Raw genomic sequence first — 25,509 nt, 5'->3', positions numbered from 1 at the left:
ATGCTGAGTGGTGATTAGGGGAAAAGAAATGAACAGAGCTGTTGAAATGCAGTTATTTTGCTTTTAGGAGTTTGAGCAAACATTTTCTTGGGGATTCCTTTGTCTTCCCCATTCCAAGCCTATTTATCTATCTAGTGTTTTCTGGTGAACAATAGTACGCTAGAGCTGGTCAGAAAAAGTAGTTTTGTAAGGAAATTTTGAAAAACAAGATTTCTTGTAAAAAAATTGTGTTTGTTTTTGAAACAAAAACTGAAAACCCAAATGGAAAAATGTTTATTTTTGAAAACCAATTTCAGTAAAATATTCCATTTTTGGTAAATATGTTCAGTTTTTGAAAACCAAACCTCTAAAGTTTCTTCCCAGAGCTGAACTGAAATCCAAAATTTTTACTGAAAATGTTTCCAGTTTTGATTTTTCAGTGTAAAATTAGAAAATTTCCAGCACAATTAAAATTTTCTTTAACATATTTTAGGTTGGTCAAAAAGCCATTTTTTTCTGAAAAAATGTTTCAGCGAAAAAAGTTTGACTGGCTCTGTAATGAACTACCTGCTGTGTTCAGCCCTTTGCTTTTTCTATGCACTTTTCAAACAAAAGGTTCTGATCTTACTCCTTTCAAGTAAATGACCAACCTGCCTTGGACTTCACACTCAGCCTTTGCCTAATTACTCAATTAATCTTAATTAGCAAAATCGGAATCCTGAACCAAATATTTTTCTTTCTCTCAGAAAAAAAGAACTTTGAAGGGCTCCATTGAACTGTCCAGGATCAAATGTGTTGAAATTGTGAAAAGTGACATCACAATTCCCTGTAACTATAAATATCCTTTCCAGGTAAGTCTGCCGATATCCATACAATTGCTTTCTTTTGCAGAGTCTTTCACAGAAACGATCTCAACATGTATGTAGAGGTAAACTAACACCATGGCAGTGATATAGAATAGCAAAGGGAGAACTTAAGGGGGAATAAATATGCTTTCAGCTAAGATGCGAAAAGAAATGGAGAATTGAAGACTGAGTCTTCCATTGACCACACCAGCGATTTTCAACCTGTGGTCCGCAGACTCCTGGAGTGCCGCACAGCATGTCTAAGGGGTCTGTGAAAGGTTTTCGTTACCATAGAACAATGGTTTTCAACCTGTGGTCTGCAGACTCATGGGGGTCCATAGAGTTTCTCTAAGAGTTCCAAAGGGGTCTGCACCTCCATCTGAAAATTTTTAGGGGTCCACAAATAAAAAAATGTTGAAAACCACTGGACTACACAAATTCATAGATTTTATGGCAAGAAGGGACCATTAGATCATCTAATCTGACCTCTTGTATAACACAGGCCACAGGATTTAATCCAGTTATTCCTGTATTGAGCCTAATCACTTGTGTTCGACTAAAGCATCTTCCAGAAAAACATCCAATCTTGATTTGAAGACTACAAGTGTTGGGGGTGTGGAAGGGGGAATCCATGTCTCCTGGTGGTTTGTTTCAGTGTTTAATCACCCTCACTAATAGTGAATTACCGCCCCACTGTCAGTGGGTTTTAGATCAGGCCCTTGATGAATAGGAGACATGCAGGAAGGCTGTTCCAGATGGGAGGAGCACTAACGGAGAAGGCTTTTCGGTAACGGTGGTAAGATTGTAGAAGGACCAAGAGGAGACAGTGCTAGGGAAGAGAATGGAGAAAACATATTCTCTAGTCTACAAAGAATAAATGCAAACGTGATATATTTACCTTGCCATCAAACGAGAAATTCCATAGTGTTAGGTGGCCATTACATTTAGAATTCCCATTTGTCTCTGTTACCTGAGTTGCCAACTCTCGCAATTTTATCACAAATCTCACAATATGTGGCCTTTTCTTAAGGCCACAGCTTCTGGAGGCAAGTGAATACAGGAAAATCTCATCTAATTCATTTATTAAGTACATTTCTAGGCCTCACAGTTGCAGAGAAAAGCTTGAAAATGTGACCACCCCCCCGCCCCAGCACAATCCTACAGAAAGAAAAGAAAAAGAATCCAACATTTCTTATTACATAAAAGCTCATGATTTTGGGGCCTGACTCATTATTTTGAACATTTGGGGTTGACAATATTGTATTCCTAATGTAGATTATAGATCAATTTCTAGCACATTAATCTAAACACTAAGACTGCACATTTATCATATGCCTTATTGACTAATAATTGTATAGAGGGCTCTGTTCACAATGGGTGAAATTCCCCTATTTTGAGCTGTGGAGTACACCAGCTCATAGGGGTACAATAAGGGGGAGCAATTAATTTCCAGCACAGGACTGGGGTCGGGAGATCCCAGCTGTGCCACAGACTCCCTTTGCGACCGTCAAGAAGTTACACAACTCACGTTTCTAATAGTGGCTTCATTTTATAGGTGCCCAAGCTTAGAGACTGTGGGCTTTATCTTCACAGGGGCTGAGTCCCTGCAGCTCCGACTGAAATCATCGGGAGATGAGTGTACGTCAAACACCCACAAATCAAGGCCCCACTGGAATGCTAAGCCCCTTTCCACGCTGGGCTGAGAACTGTTGAGGGATGGCTGTTACAGGAGTGCTCTACATATGAGCTGTCTTTACTTAGACAGTTATCAGATAAAGTGCCAGGTCCTCAGAAAGATATAATCTTGTTCAGATATTTTCTGGGACCAAGAGAAGTTGGTGCTGTGCACTGCAAATGGCTGCTGGTGTGCGGCCCTTTACCTGACGCGCTTAACAACAGCTAACCAGCTCTGAGCCAGCTGGGAGCTGCCACAGGCTGAGGAAAGGTTTGGCTGGGGATATCCACCAGCTTCCAGTTTCTTTGTGTCACTGGAGCATGGCCAAGGATTAAACCCTTGTTTCCTGGAAACACCAATATTTAAAAAGAAACAAACCCTTCAATATGTTTCTTTCATCTGAATTCTTATAGGTTGCCATATTGCTTAACAAATAAAATAAAGCTGGAGTAGAAAGCTGGGTTCGCTCTGCAGAGAAAACAGGTGAACTCCTTTTGAGATATCTGACAAACTTCACAGGTGATGTGAATGACACATGGAAGTTGCACCTGCTAATTGCAGGTCTGAATTTTGCCCCGGAGACAGTTCTGTATAGTTCTGTAAGAGCACATTAAAAAAAAAGGCAGCTGTATCCTGCTGTAGATCTGCCACCCAACCACCAATGGGTCTATATCTTCGTGTGGCTTGGTACATAAGGCTGCACAGTGCAATACAGCCTGTATCGTACAGAAAGATAGGGGTTTTTTTGCACGCTTCAGAAGTTTGCTGCAGGTTTGAAAAAGCAACTTATACAAGCAACTGTACAAGACAGATCAGCACCATCAATGGAAGAGTAGTTCAGAGGGAGCAGGAGATATGCCTGTTTTTCTGTTTTTTCTTCGAAAGTTATAATTTATCAATATAAAGGGAATAATTCAGGGTTTCCAAGGCTGCACAGCACTTGGGTATGTATGCACGTATGTGCTAAAAAGCATCAGGACAAAGGGATGAGCGGAGGGATTGATTCTTTAAAATAACAGTCATAAACTCTCACCATTCCTCCCATACGACTGGGGATACTGTTTAAGGACCAGCTGACGTCTCACAGAAGTCTCTATTTAGAGGCTATCAGCCTAAATCCTTTGGCTGCTTTGGAAAATGTTACCTTATTTCCTTAAATGTCATGAATGCTCTGCATTCTCTTCTCACATTTTTTCAGAAGTAGGGACAACTTTATGAAAACAGCATCTTTGTTTCCTAGTAGTTCACTTGCTTCTGCAGCTTATTTCCCATCTAAAATCCTAGAGCCAAATTCTGCCTAATTACACTGGAGTAAGTCCTGAGTAGACCCATTGAAATCAATGGAGTTGCTCAGAATATACACTGGCACAGGTGAGAGCAGAATTTGGCTCTAGGATTTCAGGTGAAGACAAACTGCACGAACAGACACACTGCTAAGAAACAAGGATGCTGCTTCCATACAAATGTTAGTAATAGTGGAAGTTGAAAATAGAAAATGTAGGGCCAAATTGTCTGCTGGTGGAAGTGGCTGGAGCTACACTAATTTCACTAGTGTTTCCTCCACAGCAGAGAACTTGACCCCAAAGAATGTCTGAGCTGAATTCTTTCCTGGACAATATTCCCTATCAATTTTAAATAACCAAACCAAGGTGCTAGATTCTCTGGGGGTTATGAGCCATTTCTGAGAACACGTTGGCTGTCACATTTGCCTACATAGTCACTGCACTATTGGTATGTAACTCATTGGTCTGTGGTCTGTAAGGTGCTTTGAGTTCCCCTGGATATGAAAGACAGTAGGAGCTGTTTCTAATCACTGGCTTGCTTCTCTGGTCCCCTCTCCAGATTCTTCATGACAACTACCTGCTGTATGTGTTTGCACCCGATCGAGAGAGCCGGCAAAGATGGGTGTTTACTCTGAAAGAAGGTAACCTTAGTCCTGTGCGCAATCTAATCGAATCTCCAAAGTCACCTATTGCAACCCCGCTTTCTCAGTAGCCATAGACTAGAAAAAAATTACAGCTCAGAGGGAGTCAAATGCCTTATATTTGCACATGCAGAATGGCACTCGTGCAGGTGGTTATACAGCACGTTGGCAAATTTTAGGGGCATAGTTTCAGCAGCCCTTGGAAAAGTTGGTCCATGGGGAGGTTTTGGTTGGATTTCACTGGCAACATTAGTTAGTTAATACATTGTCCTAACCTTGATTCTTCTGATGCTGGGGGAGAGAGGGTATTTTACTTGATTAATTTTTTTTTGGTATATATAAAGAGAGTTTTTGGTGTGTAGAAAATCTTTCAACCACAGTTAAGACTCTTTGTTTGGATAACAATCTTCCTAAAGAAGTCGTTATTGGGAGGTTTATTTGTGGATGGCTTTTATTTCCCTCTCCTCTTGGATTATATTTGTTGGGATCACTGTGTTGATTATGCAGTGAAAGTGCAGTGAGCACTGCAAACAGAAAGGACCATAGTGCTTGAGATAAGGGAGGTCTTGTTTAGTAACACGGATTGCACAAGTCCTCCCCTTTACCTTTTCCTGGTTTATAACACTGGCTGTTGTAATGTGAGGGGAGTGTTCCATTTATCGGGGAGACATTTAGCCTTGCTATGAAGTTCATTGTTGCTGCATTTACTCTGCAACCATTTACTTTGCTAAAGGCTGCTATGGTTAGTGCTCCGCTTTAGCACTTCCTTTAGTTAAACATTTCATAACTTCATCTTCACGGAGCAATTTAACAGGCTCGGGTGAATCAGGCCTGCAGATCTTTTTTTAATAGTAAAAGGTTTTTTTACCCAGAGAGCACTAATTTCAAACATGGGAGCTTTAATCCCTCATGAGGACAGTCAGATGGGTATTTAAGCATGTGAATGCTAAATGTTAAATGCCAATTTTGAGCCATACAGCTAACACTGTAACTGAGCCAACAGTAGTAACTGACTGTATCCTATACATGCGGTACAGTTGTGGTCTCTTATAAGCGTCTTTGCTAAATGCTATGTCAGGTTTTCTATTTTTTTTATGAGTGCTTTTTTTTTTGCCTTTGTTGTTGAAAATTTAAAGAGAAACACTTTGCCAAGATTCTAGTCTTCCCTGTGCAATTGCATAATTTCCATTAATGTTAATCAGGGTTTTTTGTATCCACTGATGGGAGAATACACTCCTTACATGAGAAAGTAGAACATTTAAACACATCTGGCTGAAGATACTCACAAAAAGAGGGCTGTCATCAGCGTTCATGCTCTTTGACTGAGGGAAAACAATTTTCCTTGAAATTCAGATGATTTTCACTCACTTCCACTGATCTTTAACAGAGCTCATGTCAGTGCCACAGACCTCAGTTTGTCGTATAAATCCTTTTTAAAACAGAACATTTCCTGACTTCTTTCAGAAACCAGGAACAACAACAATTTGGTGCCGAAGTATCATCCAAATTTTTGGATAGATGGGAGATGGAGATGCTGTGCCCAGACAGAGAAGCTGGCAGCCGGATGTATAGAATATGACCCCACCAAGAACGGTACGGGATTCATTACGGATATTCTCAGTCTTCGATTTGTCTGTGCCAAGCAACAGTAAGATTCATCCCACCTTGTAAAAAGCACTGAAGAACATTGTGCTACATTTCCAGGGAAGAGAAATGGTGCCACCTTCCCAGGATGTACCTTATCCTCGTCTTCCTATCGTCCTTTTTAAATGGTATTCTTTCCTCTGAATTAAAACTGACCCAGTTACCTCACCGGGGTGTTAGGTGCTATCCTTTGAATGAGGTGTAAAACCAACTTGCTGACCACTTGTGATCAGTAAATGACCCAGGACAATTCACACAAGAGAAGGGAGTTTGCTCCTGTGTCATGGCAAAATTATATTTCTATTTTGTTCTACCTCCATTTGCCCTGTGGTTTCAGCTGAGAAAGTTATTCTCCACTTCCTCTTCTGAATTGGCTGTATAGTGCTGCTAGGGGGAAACAAACGTTGCATTCTACTAACAGCTGCTTTCCACTGGTGCCTGGGCAACCCCCATACAACACCTTCAGGTCTAGTTCTTCTGGTTGAAAGATGCTATGCAAGTGTGAGGGTCGTTTTTTGCTTCTTATTCCAACAGCAATAAGGAGCCAAGCCTTGTTATTCTTAAATTATATTCTTCTCTATACCTCACAGCCATTTCGACGCCACTTACATGGCTCCCTGATATTCTTCTCTGGTTTTGTCTAGATTGGTTCCAAATTAATTTACTTCATTTCATTTTAGCCTCCAAGAAGCCTCTTCCTCCCACTCCTGAAGATAACTGGGTGAGTGCAGCGAGGCAGGAGAAGCCTCAGCAGTGCCTTGTCTGATTAACTTGCCCTGGGGAAAATGCCCCATTTAGGGCTCATTGCTTGCAGTGCACTATTCTCTGCAAAGAGATTAGCACGCCCGTGATTCTTCCTGGATTCCACGCTCCTCTTGGATTTTCACCTTTGTCTTTCTCAAACAGTGTATGAGCAGCGCCATGTAAGGAGCTAAGTTTGCTCATTAAGATGCAGTTTGGTTTGACAAATGGGCAGCAGCTTTGCAATATTTTACTTTGTTGCGAGAGAAGCAGGACCTCTGCTGTGCTAAACGCCACCACACTGAAACACTTCAAGCTTATTCCAAGTCAAAGGTGGGCAAGCCCAGCAGCACTGATAACCAGTCCTCATGTTGCTCCTTCACCAGGCAGCTGGGCTTGCTGTTGTTCAAAAGGGCTGGGAATTTCTCAGTGATCCCAGCATCCCCCACCAGGGCCATAGAGACCCAATCATTTTCCATGTAAATTTTCCAGCATCGAGGATATGGGATCCACTATAGAGGGTACATTTCACCTACTTAGCAGTTAGTGGCTACTTGCCCTGTATTTTTGTGGATATAAATTCTGAGCCTGGTTATTGTTTTTCTTTTTTGCAGAGGCTGTTGCTAGACCCCAAGGATGCTTTAGTAATGGCCATATATGACTACAAGGCTCAGAATCCCCAGGAGTTGACCTTACAGCGCGGTGAGGAGTACTACATTATTGACAACTCTGAGGATCATTGGTGGATGGTTCAGGATAAGAATGGGTAGGTACCTTTGTCCTAGCAGCGCCTAAGTCATCTGTAAATCTGCTGTGTGTGTCCATTAAAAACACACTCAATAAAAAATTGTTGAGGGCCAGATTCTGGTACCCTTACTCACCTTGAGTAGCACCGTCCTTGAGGAGGGGTCCCATTGACTTCAGTGGAACAACTAATGGAAAAGGTAGCTTTAGGACTGCTTATGTGTATGGAATCTGGTCTTCTAATTAAAACACATCCGTTTTCATATCAACCCCCAGCTGGCAACACAGCCTTACAGCTTTGGAAAACAAAATTTTGCAAAGCCTGCCGAGAACAAAGCCCAAACAGGAAGCAGAAGCCACTTAGCTCCAGTGTTTTCAGGATAATATTCTCCAGATTGAGCAGAACAGAAACAGCACAGAACAGGTTTTAACTAGCTGAATTAATCATATTAACACTGCAGCTCCCAAGCAGCCTGGTCCCGTAACCCTTGCCGAAAATGAGTAATTCCACCTAAATGAAGGGTCTATGCGTAAGTAAGAACTAGCACATAGCCCTGAGCACAGAGCAATGTGTAACTGCATTGCCCTGGGTGGAGCACAGGGAAAGCACGGTCCCTACAGCTGGATGGGAAACAGGTGTCCTGTCTCATGGAATTTGTGAGATTTTGAAACTTTTTCCCATCCCAAATCAGGATGAAAAGTCAAAATCTCAACAATTTTCATGAACCAAAAAAAAAAAAAAAAAATCAGACTGGGCCAGTTGAATAGTTTGGTTTTGATGATGTCAAAACATTTCATTTTTTTTACTGTCAGTTAAGTTACATTTTGCAATGAAAAGTCATTCCAACCCCAAACCAGACCTTTTTCTCTTTGGTACAACGTTGACATGGAATGTTTTGAAACTTCTTTCAAATTGTTTTTAAAATGGGAAATTTGGAAAAGCTGTCCCTTTCCTGTAAACAGTTTCTATTACAACAAACGGCGTTTTCCAACAAACCACTGTTTTGTTGGAAGATTTCCCAAGCAGTTCTAACTGTGCCATAGGTACACCCCTTTCATTCACAAATCCTCCTTTTCAGCTGGGGTGGAGGGAATATGCTACATCAGCTCCTTACAAATTATTTTTTGTCTAGATTAATTTTTGGCTAGCATCCATTCAAAACAACAAGCAAATACAGAGCAGGGAGTGAGGTTTCCTACATACTAAAGTTTTCAGAGCTGACAGTACATGTACAAAGAAGCTCCTGGCTTTCTGATATACTGACAACCTAATCTCCTTTTAACAGGCACGAAGGATATGTACCAAGCAGTTACCTGGTGGAAAAATCACCAGACAACCTGCAAATATACGAGTAAGTAGCCTGAACTTGTTTCATGGGTCTTGACAGCTCTAGTGGCATCGACACTAACCTCCTTTGCAAGGTGCTTTGAGATCGAGTGATGAGAAGTACTGAGTAAGAACTAGGTAGCATTAAATATTACAGCTGCTGCTGACTCAGTGAGCCTGAAGTCCCACTGTCTTGCACGTTGCGTAGTCATTATGACACTTCTTTGGGTAACGTTTGACAGCCCCACAGAACTGATGTATATGATCATATTAGTTAGAAGACAGTGGAATCAGGTCCTGTGAGCCTGTCTTGTAACATCACATAAATGAATAGGGAACTGCAGCGTTCTCACCTTAAACTTGATGTTATTCTTGGACAGTCTCATTGTATACTTCTGGTGCAGTGAAGATGTTAGTTCAAGTCAGTAACTCTTTCCTATTACTAATAGAACTAGGGCTGGTTAAAAATGGGAATGTTCTTCCATCGACAAATTTTGCACAAAACCAAATATTTTTGTTTTGGGGGAAGGTTTTCTCTACATTTTAGATTGTTGTCAATGAAATGATTTGAAACTAAAAAAGGGAGTGGGCAGTGGGGAAGGGGAAAAATCCCACAAAACCCAAAACACACGTTTTTGTTTCGGTTCAAATCAAAAGGAAACTAATTGTTCAAACCGATTCATTGAAAACCATCAGGAAAATATGAATGATGTAAACGTTTTCTTGAAAGTTTTCATAGAATTCAAAGATATTTTTCCATCAAAAATACTTTTCCATGACTGGCCCTTGACTGGCCCTACTTTACAGACTTGATATTAGCCTTTACAAGATGTATTACATCCCTTGAGATAACTGGCAATCTGAAGACATGAATATTAATTCGTAGCAAATATGGGCAGTCCTGGGGTATATTTTCTTCATTGTTGTGCTGCAAGTTGGTCACTGACTTTTTAAAAATGGCTTTGCTTATGCAAGCTAAACAAGGCAATATATGATGATTGGTCCAAATAGCCTGGAATTCCTGACTGAGTCTTTCTGTTGCTTTCAGATGGTATAATAAGAATATCAGCAGAAACAAAGCAGAAGCACTCCTCAAAGATGAGGTAAAGTGGTGTTACTTTTTGAATGAATTTGGAAAGCAATAAGTTTGTTTCGACTCCAATTTGCTTAAAGATATTGCATATGAGGAAGGAAGTTAGGTGACTCCCAGTGGGTTAAGGAATTCTGTTTTGCCTCCAGAGGCCTGGATTCCTGGTTGCCAATGTTGATGAGTTTGTTGGTCTGGAGTTAGTCCCTACAAAATGTTGGTCTCTCCATATACCCATAATTGAGCTTGCCTGGCAGTCTCCGCTTGACACAGCGCCCTGGACTGGAATTGCAAGGAGTGATCTGCAGGTCAGGATTGAGGTGCCAGGGCAAATCTCTACAGGGGACATTTACATAGCTCCTGCCCGCTCTACAGCCCTACTCCAGAAAAAGGGGTCCTCATGAGTGAACCCCTCCACCTATGCAGATCCCCAGTGGGGTCCATGCAAGTGCCTGCCAAAGTCAGCTGGCAACCTAAATCTAGTGTCAATAAACAGCTCAGGCCGCTCATTCTCATGAGCACAGTTGCCCACTTTTCTGTATTCTAAATATGATTTTTGTTATTCCAAGTTTTCCATGGTTGGTGGGAAGGGAGGTGGCTTTGCTACACCACAATGACTCCACATAGCCCATGCAGAAAGAGGTCAAGTGATATCTCCTCCTAGAAAATGCCCACAGACATATCCAGAATAGCGCCACTGGCATCACAAAGAGAACGTCCCTCTGCATTTCCCAGGGAAACAGTACGGTGTCAAATGAAGAACAATGTTTAATCAGTGCATGCAGTGTAGCTTTAGCTGTATCAGTCCCAGGATAATGTCAGGGTGGGTGAGGTCATATCTTTTATTGGACCAACTTCTGTTGTTGAGAATGACACGCTTTCGAGCCACACAGTGTTCAACCTAAAGAAGAGCTCTGTGTGTGGCTCGAAAGCTTGTCCCTCTCACCAACAGAAGTTAGTCCAATAAAAGATATTACCTCACCCACCTTGTCTCTCTAATATTTAATTATTGACAAAGGTGGAAAAGATCCTGTGGGCTGCCCGAGCTATAAGACAGTTGAATCCTAAGTTCCTCCGGTATTTCTGTGCCTGCTCTCACCCAGAGTGTGGTGTAAGGACAGGGCCAAACATGTATCAAAATAACAAAAAACCTTCCTTACTTCTGCCCAGATTTTGTGTGAGCATCTTCCCTTCCCAAACAGATGCTCCATAATAATGAGGACTGGTCAAACATTTTCCTTCATAACTGTTAGTGAAAGGAAAACTGGGGTTTCAACTAAACAAAAACGTTTTGTGAAAAGTTTCTGTTTTCCACAAAATTTTTGCTGTTTGATCAAAACTCTGAATGCCCCAAAACTGAAATGTTTTGGCTGAACACCAGAAAATTTCAGTTTCTGATATTTCACCCAAGTAAATTTCAATGAAAAGAGGAAAAAATAGTTTGTCAGAATTTTCTCCATTAAATCAAACCCCATTTTCTGACCAGTTCTAGTAACAGCAGAGCAAAAGAGCAAGGTTTTGTTGCTCTGAAAAAATGGCATTTCGGTGGAAATAAAAACCTGCGTGAGCTGGGTTTGTGTTTTGAAAATTTCCTATAAACTCCTACGGGAGGTGTCCACGCGCTGCTCAGGGAGCTGATTTCTCCTGTCTCTCACACCAGCATGACTGCACTGTGGGTTGTATCTGGGGCATATTTATCTCCATGACTGTTACCTGCTTGAGCTCCTCCAGAACGTGTGGCTCTGCATGTGGGCGACTTTTGGCCAGCATTTCCCATCATGAATGGTGAGAGGGAGGGGCGAGAAGTGTTCAGAGCAACTCATGCCAGATACATGCTCCAAGTCTCAGGGCCTCATTGATCAAAGGGGTTATTATTATTATTAATCAGTTATATCACAGTAGCACCTGGAGTCCCAGTCAAGGGCAGAGCCCCACGGTGCTGGGTGCTGCACGGACATGTAGTAAAGTGACATACCCCCAACCTGTTTCTACTCGCACCGGGCTTCTAACCTCCCTTCTTCCTTCTGCTCTTGGCTCAGGGTAAGGAAGGTGCGTTCATGGTGAGAGATTCGAGGCAGCCTGGCATGTACACGGTCTCCGTTTTCACCAAGGCCTTAAGGTACAGTTCAGCTCAGCAGGTTTCTGCATTGATTAAGTGGCTTCAGCCAGCAACTTATGTGGGAGTCTTTAACATCCAGAGTCACGTCTGCTCCCAAAGGAAGAACTCAGGGAGAACCGTAGCACTTCTGAAAAAGAGGGATGAACACCTGCCGGGCATAGAGGTGTGGCAAACTGCCCTACACAGAGCAAAATACATTGGTGAAAACACAAGTATGGCTGTGCTCTTGCAAACACGTACGCACATCGCTTTACGCATATGGATAGTCTCATTGATCCCAGGGGTAGTACACATGTGCGAAGCTAGCCCCCTAAGTGTTTACAGGATCATGGCCTACAAGGGGATTATACAGAATACACACAACATGCCACTATCAGAAAAGGTTTTGGTAATGAAGAAGAAAGCCTAGTTTCAAAAAGCAGCAGTAGAGATAATTATGCTCACAGCCCATTCTCTGAGAGCTCATGGCTGTGGTGTTCTGTAGAGTGCCGTGCTCCTTCAGCCTTCTTGAGTTGGTTTCCACATTTCCAGAGAGTTTCAGCTCTCTTAGGGCTTTTAGCTGCTGCATTCTTCCACGCAGGGTATCTTCTTAGTTCCTCTTTGCTACTGGAACCAGGTGGTGGTTCAGCAATCACTCAGTGCTTAAGGGGCTTGCACCTTAGTCTCTGTCCAGGTGCAACTGGCTGTGCCCAAGAAAAAGAGCTCTTTGTCTGGGAAGTTCAGCCCTTAAAGCAGTGTTGCCAAAAAAGGTGATTTTTCACCAGCTGGGCTAGTTTTTGAAGGCCTCCACGACAAAATACCTGGAATCGGCGACAGGCAATTTTTTGGGCTGCAAATTGTTCTCTGTGCTGAAATTTGGGTGATTTTACTGGAGCTTGTAGCCTTGTCCAGGTGACAGTGGTGGTGTGGTGGTGAAGCATAAGCACATTAGAGGGGTGTGCATGCAGAGCACACCAGCAGCAGCTGCTAGGCTCCCAGAGGCAGGGCTCCATGCTGGAGCCAGCCCCCTGCCACTCATTCTGTCGGGCTCTCCTCTCTCAGACTCTCGGAGGCAGAGCTTCCCATTCGGGCCAGCCCCATGCTTCAGACTGTCCTGTCCCCAAGGGGTGAAGCTCCATGCTGAGGTTCCCCGGTGGCGGTGTGGACATGGCGGTGCTGCACTGTAACTGCCCTGTATGGACCCTAAAATTCCAGCTAAAATTCCAGCTTTAAGGTTGGCAACGTTGTGTCCCCAATACCACAAGGAAGACCTCTCTGTCTGTACAGGTGAGGCCACTGGGGAAGTGAGAGGGTCAATGAGCAAGCAGGTGGTTTTGTTGATTTTTGTAGCTCATCCCTCTTGTTCCTCTTCCAGTATAATGGCTGTCTGCTCCATTGGAAGGCTTAACAATTAACCCACTAATTCAGCAGCTGGAGGTTCCTCCCTTTGTGTGCAGGGGGACATCTTAGTTAGACCCAAAGGCAGAGTTTCTCCACACCCTGTTTGTGAGCTTCAGGTTTCATCTTAGCTTTGCATTTCGCCCTTAAAGGTGAATCTCTTCTTCCTGCCATCAAAGAGCAGGTCTCCATCCTAGGGAGTAACAGAACACACCGTTTACCATTCTAATACATTAAAGCACACCCCTGGGAATCCTGAGTCACAAACATACTTTTCCAAATTGTTGGATTCTGCTATGGATATTTGTAATCTTGACTCCAGGAAGAAGAGAAAGGTGGTTCAAGCAACACATTGCTTATGTCATGCTGTGTAGATGCAAAGCTCTGTTGTCACTTTGTATTCCATGGACCTTTTCCCCCCTGGGTGCTGCCAAATGTTACAGGAATTCAGGGACAGAACAATTAGGAAAATCTTGGCAGTGTAAGGCTGCTCTTGCCTCTTCCCTTCATCTCCCCTGCTCCTGGGGTTTTGTTGCTGCCTGTTATTCTTACAGAATATGTCTTCTTTTTCAGCAACGACAGCACCCCAGTTATCAAGCATTATCACATCAAGGAGACTGATGAGAACCCCAAGCGGTATTACTTGGCAGAAAAGCACGTCTTCGACTCCATCCCCGAACTCATCAACTATCACCAGCACAACGCAGCCGGTGAGTGCTGTTTTCCCATGTGCTGGGTGACTTTGGTTGGGAAGAGTGAAGGCTCTCAGGACTTCTGCTCTTAAGATGAAATTTCTGTCTCACTTCTGGCCGCTGGTTAGCTGGAGGTTAAAGATCCCATGGCACTTTCTGATGACAGTAAAGGGTTAATCTCAACCTAGTTTCTAACATTACCTCTCAACTGCAGCAGGGTTCAGATGTCTAAGGCAGTGTATGATCTACTGTAGATTTCATAGTGGCTGCACTGGCAAACAGTACACAGCCCCTGTACTGCCTGAATCCACCCTTCGACAGAATAAAGCTCACAGAGATGCCTTGTGCATGAGAGATGGCCTCTAAATATCAGGCATCACATGATATTGCAGCAGAAATCAATCATCAGATAATGGAGACTTCTAATTTCCGTAGCTCCTGTTTAGTGACTGGGCAAAAACGAAGGTTCTGGCTGATGTAGATCGGAAACTGCTTCCTTCGAGCAGACAGGAAGTCACCACCCTTGACCCGAACAGAGATTCGGCTGCCACCAAGTGGAATTTAGCAGTCCCTGCAATGCATTGACAACCGCTAATGCCCTCAGAGCAGGACTTCTCAATTCGTGCTTCTCTAAGAATAAAAAGTTATTTCTAGAAAACACTGGGGTTAGAAATAAAAGACCAGGTTGGGTCACCATTTGGGTCATTCAATCTGCTTTTTGCAGAACTACTCATTATATGTACAGTACCTCATTTCTGACCATCACTGTTCCAAATCCCTTCTTGACTAGCTAAAGTGGAGCACTTGAAGCACCTTTTGTGGTTGTCCGTTTCATCGTTGCTCTTGCTGTTAAGAATATTTCCCTAACACCTGCCCCAAACTTTGCCAGTGACTTTAGTGAAGGAGACTGTGCAAACTCTTCTGCACTCTGCTCTAGCAAAGCATCGCATACACATTCTCTGATTCAGCAACCCTGACTGAGGACACAATGACAAGTGTCCCCAGTACCTTTTAATCCAGTACAAAATACTAAAACACCTACCTCTGACCTTCCAAAGGTAGCTTTTGCATGGGCTGGTATGCATTGACTTTCATTCATTTCTCTACCAGTTTCCAATGATCAGATGTTGCTATGGCGGTATGTCACCTTTGCACTTTTTGCACCATGTTAGTCAGCTGCAATAACTAGGGCCCATATTTTCCTCCGTGATCCAGGTCTCGTCACTCGTTTGCGGTATGCTGTTTGTTCCTGGAGAGAAAAGGCCCCTATCACTGCAGGACTGAGCTATGGTAAGGAGTTATTCCCCTGCCTATACTTATCTTGCCTTGAGATAGCATGTTCATCCCCCGGAGCGTAGGTAGGCTCTGTGAGCCTGAATCTCCTTATGGAGACATCCCAGCAGTAACTGGCAGTTTCCAAGTCTTTACACTCAGACATTTCCAGGAGAGATGACCAGACTTTGAAAGATCCCAGGGAATTAGTAGGCACACTGTCGATTAAAGGAGCCTCCTGGGAGAAACTGAATAGCTTCCAATCCTGTTTAAGTCAATATTAAATACGGAAGTAAATGCTGAAGCAAGACCATTCATCTTCCCAAGCAACCTGAGATGCTGCCATCTATGAGAGTTGAGGGCCGTGTGATAGGCCCATTGTTGTTGTACATTGTTTCCCACAGTAATATTATCGTTATCGTAATCATTGTAATTCCTAGAGGCTTCAACTGACATTAAGGCCCAGTTTTGCTTGGTGCTGCATATATTCATATGCAGAGATAGTCCCTGCCCTGAAGAATTTACAGTCTAAATAGACAAGACAGACACAGGGTGGGAAAAAGGAATAATTATTATCCCAAGTTTTCAGATGGCAAACTGGAGTACAGGGAGGTTAAGTGATTTGCCCAACATTACACAGGTAGAAGCAGATCACCTGAATCCTAGTTCAGTGCCTTACCTGCAAGTCCATCCTTCCTCATACGTTACTGGTAGATCTTTACTCCTTTTGTTCCCTTACTGTTAACAGGAAAATGGGTCATAAATCCTTGGGAGCTAACATTTGTGCAGGAGATTGGCAGCGGTCAGTTTGGGCTGGTCCATCTTGGCTACTGGCTTGAGCAGACTAAAGTTGCTATAAAGACCATTCGCGAAGGAGCAATGTCAGAAGAGGACTTTATTGAGGAGGCCCAAGTCATGATGTAAGTGGGCTGCTCTATATTCTCAGCCGGTATATTCTGGGCGTGCTCAGTAGGACAGAAAAAATGAACCCATCCATGGTTCAGAGCACCCTATTGAAACATTAAAATAATATCATGCAATCTAAACTGTGCTTAGATGCTGGTTTGTTTATTAGCGAGATGTGTATAAAAGCGTGTGCTGTAGCAGTTACTGCCCAGATGAATTTTTAGTGTGAGAGAATGTGTCTATACTTCTACCAATACCCAAAACATGAAGCTAGATCTCCGTTTCTTCATAACAGGGATGTGGGGTTTGGGACCAGAAATGGCTTTTTGACAAAAACTGCCACAAGAAGAAATTTCATTTAGATTTTTTTGGCTTTTGTTGAAAAAAATTTTTTTTTCAATTTTTGGCAATTCAAATTTTTGTTTTGTGCTTTTTTGACAAAAACCGGAACAAAATCCATTTTATTTGAACGTGTTCATGGAAAAAACACCACCTTTTTTGACCAGTTGTTCCTGGGGGTGTTTTGGGTGCACAGAATTTGTCAGCAAGTCTTGTGCAATACTTTTCTGACCGTAGACCTGTGTACTCATGCTGAATGTGAGAGCGACCATATTGAAAAGACAAATGTATTAGGTAATTGTAAAGTGCATATGTAAAAGGAAGGGCAGGAATATTGAGTGTGGAGGCAGGGACACCTTGATTTGCACCGCTAGACTTCCGTCACATACATTGACTCTTCAATAGCCTGATTCTGATCTCACTTACATCGGTGTAAATCCAGAATAACTCTGTTGAAGTCAATGTTGATACATCAGTGCTGAACTAGTGTGATGTTAGAATCCACCCCTAAATTCCCTCTTTTATTTTCACACTTGTCCATCTCACAGCAAAAGCTACTTATGCTTAGCATAGGAAGGGTTGTAGTGGCACTAACAAGGTTTGTTACTGTACAGTGTTTGGGACGTATATTTATGACAATTTCTGTGAGTGATTGCTGATCCTACGAACCCACTTCACTCTCCTCTCCCCCACGTTCCTTTTGTTCCTGGCAGGAAGCTGTCTCATCCCAAGTTAGTCCAGCTGTATGGCGTGTGCATGGAACAGGCCCCCATATGTCTGGTGTTTGAGTTCATGGAGCATGGCTGTTTGTCGGATTACCTCAGAAACCAGAGGGGCAGCTTTTCCAAGGAAACCCTCTTGGGGATGTGCCAAGACGTGTGCGAAGGGATGGCTTATCTGGAGCAGGATTCTGTCATTCACAGAGACCTGGTATGTCCCCCGTAAACTGTCTTGTTCTCCGAGCCAGCCAGGATTGGTTAATTTCTTGGGATTCTTGCCTCATGTCAGCTGCCTCAGCCTCACAGTGTATCTGTTGGAGGTGGATCTGCGGTCTCCCCTCATCGCAGAGCAGTCTGGATTAGCCTAGACAAGGCATTTCCCCCCCACTTGTTCCTTGCATCGGCCCAGTGGCTTTTGGCTGAGCTTGAGGGCGTGCTGAGCCCAGAGGAGGCTATGAAATAGCAGGGAATGAGGGAAGAAGAATTAGTGGAAGAAGCTTCCTCTGGGGCCCTGTCTACTCTCCTTCACTGGAGGCCTAGAGCTGCATTTGGGGGAGGAGGCAGGGTGCAAAGTCCCACCCTCTCCTGTGCTGTCTCTTCCCCTCACTGCAGACTCCAGCTCCCGCGGTTTGCTGGTGCTGGCGACTCTGAGATGAACAAAGTGTTCATTTCTCAGATCAGTGAAGAAGTCAAAGCTCTATTGTCTTCCAGGGTGCGCTGTTACTAACCCCCCCTTCTCTGGAATAGTCCTTTTCATTAACCAGTGGTCCCGAGGCCAACCAGGGATTTCTGCTATGTATGATTCCATTGCTTGATTCAAATGTGGCAGCGGCTGTTTCCTGTTACATCAGGCCACATCAGTCGCGTTTTAAAAGCTATTTTTGAGAAATGTATTCGTTGCTGGAGAAAAGGGACTGGATTACTCAGCTTAGATTGCTCCTGATTCCCAGGGACGGGGGAGTAGTTATCGATTGTTTGGCTAACCCCAGCTTAGACAGCGTGTGGGTCAGTGGGTAGTTGCCTGAATTTTTAATGGATGGAGAAATACAAGAGCTGAGCAAACTACAGGTCAGACTTCCCCATGTAGGACTTTCTTAACAGGGAAGCACTGAGGATAAACTGAACTGGAAATTATAGGATTTAAATTGTCTGACCCCATCTCACTATGTGATGTCACTTTTACTCTCCACCTTGCTCAGCTAGACATTTCTATGGGGCAATTAAGCAGTTCTTTAAATACCGTCTGTCTATAAGAGGTCAAAGGAATGAAGCACAGCCGATAAACCTTAAGTACTAAACATCTTCTTGTATTTTTCCCTTTCTTGCAGGCAGCTCGGAATTGTTTGGTAGGAGAATCCCAAGTCGTCAAAGTGTCGGATTTTGGAATGTCAAGGTAATGTGGCATGTGTGCGGCCTACGCAGTGTGACCCCTGAGCTTTGACAACAGAGCGTGTCACTGAACATGCTCTGCTCTTTGTCTGTCCCAGGTATGTCCTTGATGATCAGTACACGAGCTCCACAGGCACCAAGTTCCCGGTCAAATGGTCTGCCCCAGAGGTTTTCTCCTACTCCAACTACAGCACCAAGTCTGATGTCTGGTCATTCGGTAAGAACCCTCTATCAGAACAGGGGGACTCAGTAACTTGCAAATCAGATAATCAGCAGGAGCTTGATCCTGAAGGGAAGACCTTATTCCGGCAGAACAATTGCTGGGTTGCATGGGTCTTTTGTCTGAATAAAGACTGCCAGCAGGGGCACTAAATCCTTTGTTCTCAGGACAAAGGAGACAGAACAATAAACTAGTTAGGCTTTGTGGGGTACTGCAAATCCAACCTGCTGCACCAAGGCCTTTGCAGTACTGCAGCTCCAGGTAGCGTCTCTGGTTCAGGAGGCCTGGGCTTGCTACAGATGTAGTGTCCAAGATCAGAAGGGAGGTGCACTGACAGGGAACAGGAGCGGAGCCTATGCTATATCAGCCTTGGACAATGTTGTGTTGTTCAGAACTCACCACCACCTGAGATTTACGCTGCTCGCACCATTTGCTTTATGTACTTCTAAAATGTTACTTGTCCCTTCACGCTCTTTTCTCACTTCACGTGCTCTCAGGTTTCCTGGGCCCTCGGCTGTATCGCTCTGTGACTTCAATTTGTTCCTGACTCTCCCTTCTGCACCCTCACCCCTAAGAAAGCCACTAGACAGTTTTTCAAAGTACTAACGGCAGTGACCTCAGTTCTAACCAAGGCTATTCCATGGCATTCCTTGGCCACTAAAGTGTTTGGCAGATTCCCAGCCAGCATGCAAATCATGGCTCTGCAAAATGACTCAATGCAGTGTACTGTGCGTGGCTTGAAGTCAGTGAGGCTACTCACAATACTAAGCACTGTGCCCAGTACTAAATGTTGCAGGAGTGGGCCTTAAACTATTGTGTGCTCAAGAATCTTCTCCCTTAGTTTGTCCTGCTACGTATTTTGAAATAATTTTGCTTATGAACCCCCATTGGACGGTTATTAGACTGTCAATGGGAGTTGCATGCCTCAGTCTCTTAGGCGGCTTTGAAAATCCAAGACGGAGGTTTCTGGGATGGGGCTATGTCTTCCGTGTTCACTACAGCGCTGAGCATTCTGTCATCTGTCATTAAATACATCCTAACAAATAACAATTGATTATAGAACTGACCGTGACATCCCACAGCATCCTGGCTATTGTGGAGCTGTGACACTGGAAGAAATGTGCTCTGAGGGACAGGTTTGGTTTATGTTCTTCTACTCAACCATTCAGAAATTAGTATGGACAATAAGTTAGGAGAGGATTTTCCATCTAAAACTGCCCCTTTAAGGGCCATACAGCTCCCACCAACTTTTGCATAGTTTGACATTATTTGCAGTATTTTGTAGAGCCAAGTTGGGGAAAGTTGATTTAGTTTTATCTAAAGATAGAACGACACATTTGTGGGGCTTGTTTGCATTGCACGGCTCTCCTCTGTGAAATTTGCAGACGCCACTGTTGAATGTCCGTCTGACTTATTATCTCCCCTGCAGCAGGGTTTGCATAAGAGGATTCCTCTGTCATGTCATGGCATCATGCCCCTGGGAGTCTTTCTGCTCTATTACCCACAGACCATTAATCTGCTCTGCTGGGACTGAAACCATCCTGCTGTGACCAGGCTAAAAGAACTGGACATGAGAACTGGCTTCCCAACTCTAGGAACCTGCACATTGGGGGAGTTCAGATATTTAGGTTATTCCGCAATAAACCCAGTCTCATAGGCCAGGTCCAGCATCCCCTCTGCTAAAGCGTGGTCTGCTGTGGTTGAAATACTGACACCCTTCTCCCTGTTTAAGAATCAGCAGTGCTGGGAACTGGACCTTGTTGAGCAAAAATGAAGCTGTAGGCGACGTATTTATTCCAGATGTATCCTTCTGTCTGGCTATATCAATCCCTCCCTTTATAACTTCCTTGGCAGCCCAAGACAAGGTGCACGTGTACTGCCAAAAAGGCATATCAGGTTACCATCTGAAAAAACCCTGACAAGAATCAAAATAACTTTTGTTCATTGTATTTATAAAGTCTCCTTACATGACTGCAACATATTTTGTCGTCATTTTCCTATGCTTGTCTCTCTTCCACCCCACTCCTCCTCTGCCTTTGTTTATCTTTGTTTCTTTCTCCAAGCAAGACGAGGCAGTACATTTCCCCACCATCCTTTCTGCTGACTCCCTCTGATATTCTGAACAGCAGTCCTAGTGAATTCCTTTGGTATTCATGAGGAGGTAAAATATGCACCATAATCCCTGAGAAATTCCATTGCAATTTCACATGCATTCATCACAGTTAATGACAACTTGCCATCTCTTCTGGTGAGCAGTTCCCATAGCTAAGGCTCGGGTGGCTAATTTGACCCATTCAAATTTTATTTCATAGTTTTGCTCCTGCTTGTTTGTCAAAATACAAACTGAATCATGCTTGTGAGGCATCTGGTACTGCAGTCATGACCGCCGTAGATGTGCCTCTCCTTGATGCAATTCATCAAAAGCAAAAACATCATACAAACTAAACTCACAATGAAGACTGAGCTCTCCATTACCCTTCCACCTCTCAGGAGGAATATATACCTCCCCTTCCCCTGTAAACCCTATGTGCACCTTTGGCTAACACACCTTCATTTCCAAGGCCGGGGAGATCAAGTGAACTCTGTAGAGTTTCTTGAAAGTGAAGAAGCCCAGGCTCCATCTGACCAAGTGGGGAAGGCAGTCCTGGAGTCTCACCTTCCAGCACATGGCTACAGATGCAGACATTGAGATAGAGAGAGACTGAGGGCCAGATTGATAAATGTATTTAGGTGCCTCAACCCTACAGAGCACAATGGGAATCAGGCATCCAAATAACATTACAGATCTGGCCCTAAGAGACTTGCCTAAGGTCCTGTGATAAATCAAAGATTGAGCTGGGAGCAGAATTGCAGTAACAATACCTAGCTCTATCAGTAGATCTCATAGTACTTTATAATCCTGACTTCCATTTCTTTGAGATGCCTTAAACACTAGATAGTCCTCCCCTTCCTGTCACCATAATCTGCTAGCATATGGAAGGGGACAGGTACAGTAATCTCTCAAAGTAGAGCAGTTCAACCTAGCTCTTCTTCACTCAACTCCTGTAGACAGAGCATGCTTGGTTCCTGGTGGGGCGGGCGGGGGAATGAGGAATGGCTTGTGTCTCAGTGAATCTTCGGGCTGATGAGGGAGAGAGATGTAGGTGTGATCTGGAGGGGAGTCCGATCCAGTGCTCCTGAGCTGGAAGAATGGTGGCCACAGCCTGGGCTCTTCAGGGATGGGGATTTAAAGCCGATAAAAATGGTGGGCTGCGGGGGGGTTGATTGGAGTGCTGAGGACCCTTCAAACCAGCTGTTGGGGAGGGATGTTTTAGACAGGTCACTGTTGCTCCTTTCCTATCATTTCCATATTTGTTTGTTTCAGGAGTGTTGATGTGGGAGGTCTTCAGTGAAGGCAAAATCCCGTACGAAAGCCGGACCAACGCAGAGGTGGTGGAAGAAATCAATGCAGGACTCCGGCTATATAAACCCAAGCTGGCCTCCAAGGCCATCTATGAGCTCATGAGCAGCTGTTGGAATGCGGTTAGTACTGTAGCATATACAGGCAAGATATTATGATCCCTTCCCCCTTGTCTTCACTAGGAAAAATGGTGTGTTCTTAACTCAAGTTAGCTAACATGAGGCAAAATCATAGGGACTAAGCAGTGTGTAGTTTTCACACAAGTTAACAGGTCACGGTAAACCCTAGGCTCCACCATGGTCTTTACCTTGACCTACTAACTCATGTGACAACTGCAAGCTGCCTTGTCTTCACTAGGATTTTAACTCATTCTATCTAACTCCAGTTAAGAACACACCCTGTGGGGGCTGAGTCCCACTTTAGAGGGCAGAAGTCAAAGCCAGTGGTTTGTAAGCAAGTCGGCTGTTATTGGGCCAACTTCTCTGCTGGCAGAAAGGAGATGTAAATCAGAGGGAGAGGAGCCCTGTACACACGAGGTCACATCACTTCCTATGGTGATTTCAGTCACATTTTCACTTTTATTTTTCCCCTTTAAGAATTTATTCTACCTTTGTTTCCATTCAGCCTCTGGCTCATTACAAGGTTCTCTCTCTTACCCCCATAACCCTTTTCAAGTTGGAGTTTAATGCTGTTCTTTTTCTTTCTCCCTCAGAGGAAAGAAGACCGACCCCCCTTCTCTACCCTGCTCTATCAGCTGAGTGAGATCTCTGAATTTGATCTTTAATCAGGACACCGGCTCACTGAGTGAAGCTGACCAAGAAGCTGGAGTGGGCAGACTCCTACCCAAAGCATTAACAAAATCCTTCCTACCAGAGATAATGGTACTAGCTAGATTGGGGCAGAGGCCTGAACTTCCAGCCAGGCCAATCCTTTTAAAGAGCTCCATGTTGAGAAGATGGAGACAGCCATTTGGTTTAAGACTCTCACAAACCAGCCCAGTGGTTTAGCAAAGATCCCAGAGCCAGCCAACCCAACAGGCCAATTTCTCATGAGGATAATAAGGATCAGTGTGTCGTCTCAGAGCTCAGGTATCTGGCATTGTGATTTTAATCCTGGAAGCACCCAAATGAAAGGAAACTTTCACCTGCCCTGAGAAGAGTGTTTCCATCACTGACAAGGAGAGCTCTATGTAAGATATTACCTTACCCACCTTGTCTCTCTAAGAACCATTCAGATGCTTCTGAACTTGCCTGTGTTACAGTCAGTCTGGAGCGGAAAGGGATGGATGGATTAACTGGGACCAGGACACACAGATCTGACAGGTGTTCTGGCTGGGCTTAGCCATTGCATCCTGTACGTTAAAGGGTTAAGACAGTGTTGTCGTCTCTTAGCATGATTCACTCTGCAGCTCTGGAGTAAGGGATGTAGGATACTGGAGAGTGTAAAGTAGAAGGGAGTGTCCAAGTAATAGGAACATAATACCTGAGAAAACTGTGAAAGAAACTGCAAGGTCTCTTAAATATGTTATATTGTTAGTGGGGGGAAAATACAAATAAAACTACACATGCAGACTTTCTGGTGCAGATGGGGATGTTTGTGGGGAAAAACAAAGCTGAAGAATGTGTGTGTCAAAACTCTCATCAAGACTTCTACATAAGAAGAAAAAAATGGCCTCCAAAGATCTCTTTCAGCTTGAACACCAAGGGACAACTTGGCAACGTACTAGGCGGATCACGTCTGGGGCAGGCGAGGGGAGGGAGCTCAGGGTCTCGTCATCCAAGGTGAAAGGCTCCTTTCTAGAGCTACACAGGAACCGGTGTGTTTTCTGACAAGAGGTGGACAGCAAGAGAGAAAGCGCTGGGTGGGAATGCAACAGTCACCAGTGATACGTGTTCTCAGCTGGGTGACAAGGTTCAGTGGAGGAGGCAGGGAGGCACACGCAGAGAGATGAAATGCTGCAGAGACGGTCAGGTGCTCAGTGCACTTGTGATAATAAAATGAGAGACCTGCCCTCCTGCCCACTCAGAAAAGCAACGGATCCACCCAAAACAAAGACCTCTTTACCGCTTCTGTGGACAGAATTATTGAGCCTTCTGGACACTTTTAAAATCAGTGGATTTAAACAGGTGTAACTGAGACCAGCCTCTGTCCCATACAGCATATACAGCCATCGACACAATGATTTGCCTAGTAGTGTGGAAAACGTTCGCCTGTATTTTATAACCCAAGCTCCTACTTGAATTGGATGGACCGGGTATTTCATATTGTGTTAGTCACGGTGTAGGAGTATTAGAAGAAGCTTTTGTTAATCCCCAGGATTGCTAAATACAATCTGGGAGTTTTTGCTAAGCATTAGGAATAACAGGAAGGAGCAGGATATAATGTGTATATATATATCTATTTTTAATGTTACTCTGTTCAGTTCTTTATTAGCCACTAGGTCCTGTACAGATGTATTCTAGGCACTGCTCCTAGCTTATTCATCTCCCGCATTTGATTTTGTTCTGCATTAATTTCTTAGCTATACACACGTGAAACTTCATCATGAAACGTTTTCCCAGGCAGGCCATCCTCATATACAAACCAGAGATGGGTCTGACCCAGCACCTTGGATCCGAACGCCACCAAAAGGTGGGGGTGTTTGGCTCCAGAACCAAACTCCACTACTGCCCCTGTCTGTTTGATAGTCTGAACCAAAACTTGGGACATGAACAGCCACAAATAGAATTCTGCACTGTCTTGAGTTCCATCCGATTTCTCTTTGGTCCTCCCCGCTAGTTTCAGTTCACCCACTGCCATGTTCCTGTGGTACCAAATCTGGCCTATAGTCACTGCCCTGAATAGGATGCCATGTGGAACTGCACCTTGGGGAGCTCACGGGGGAATTGTAAGCAGCCCAGGGCACATGGGACTGCATCATTTGTGACTGGCATGGGGGGTACTTGGCCATGACCCTGTCTCCTCCCCTCCCCAACCCTTTACCCACAGTGGGGCACCGAAGCGGTTCTTCCCCAAGCACGAGGACTGTAATTGTGGCAGGGTGTTCAAAGGTAAACTCCTTGCACATTAGTCCCGCATGGAAGGGACCATCACAGTGTGGGCCCCCCACA

At 44.0% G+C, this 25,509-nt stretch overlaps 1 protein-coding gene across 1 annotated transcript; it reads left to right on the top strand.

The window, feature by feature from the left end:
• Positions 1-719: 719 nt before the first annotated feature.
• On the top strand, positions 720-24,832 carry ITK (IL2 inducible T cell kinase; the record flags this gene model as incomplete). Its single annotated transcript, XM_084637932.1, has 16 exons — positions 720-830; positions 4,342-4,423; positions 5,888-6,016; positions 6,748-6,788; positions 7,423-7,574; positions 8,839-8,904; positions 9,928-9,982; positions 12,006-12,085; positions 14,036-14,172; positions 15,370-15,444; positions 16,175-16,346; positions 17,385-17,601; positions 18,719-18,783; positions 18,878-18,996; positions 22,364-22,521; positions 23,112-24,832. Coding segments are annotated over 16 exons (1,731 nt in total), but the record flags the coding sequence as incomplete, so codon positions are not given.
• Between the last annotated feature and the right edge of the window lie 677 nt (positions 24,833-25,509).

This window comes from Lepidochelys olivacea (assembly GCF_965140295.1).
Source record: "Lepidochelys olivacea isolate rLepOli2 genome assembly, chromosome: 8".
NCBI lineage: Eukaryota > Metazoa > Chordata > Testudines > Cheloniidae > Lepidochelys > Lepidochelys olivacea.
Note: the sequence above shows the minus strand (reverse complement) of the source record. Positions and strands in the feature narration are given on the sequence as shown.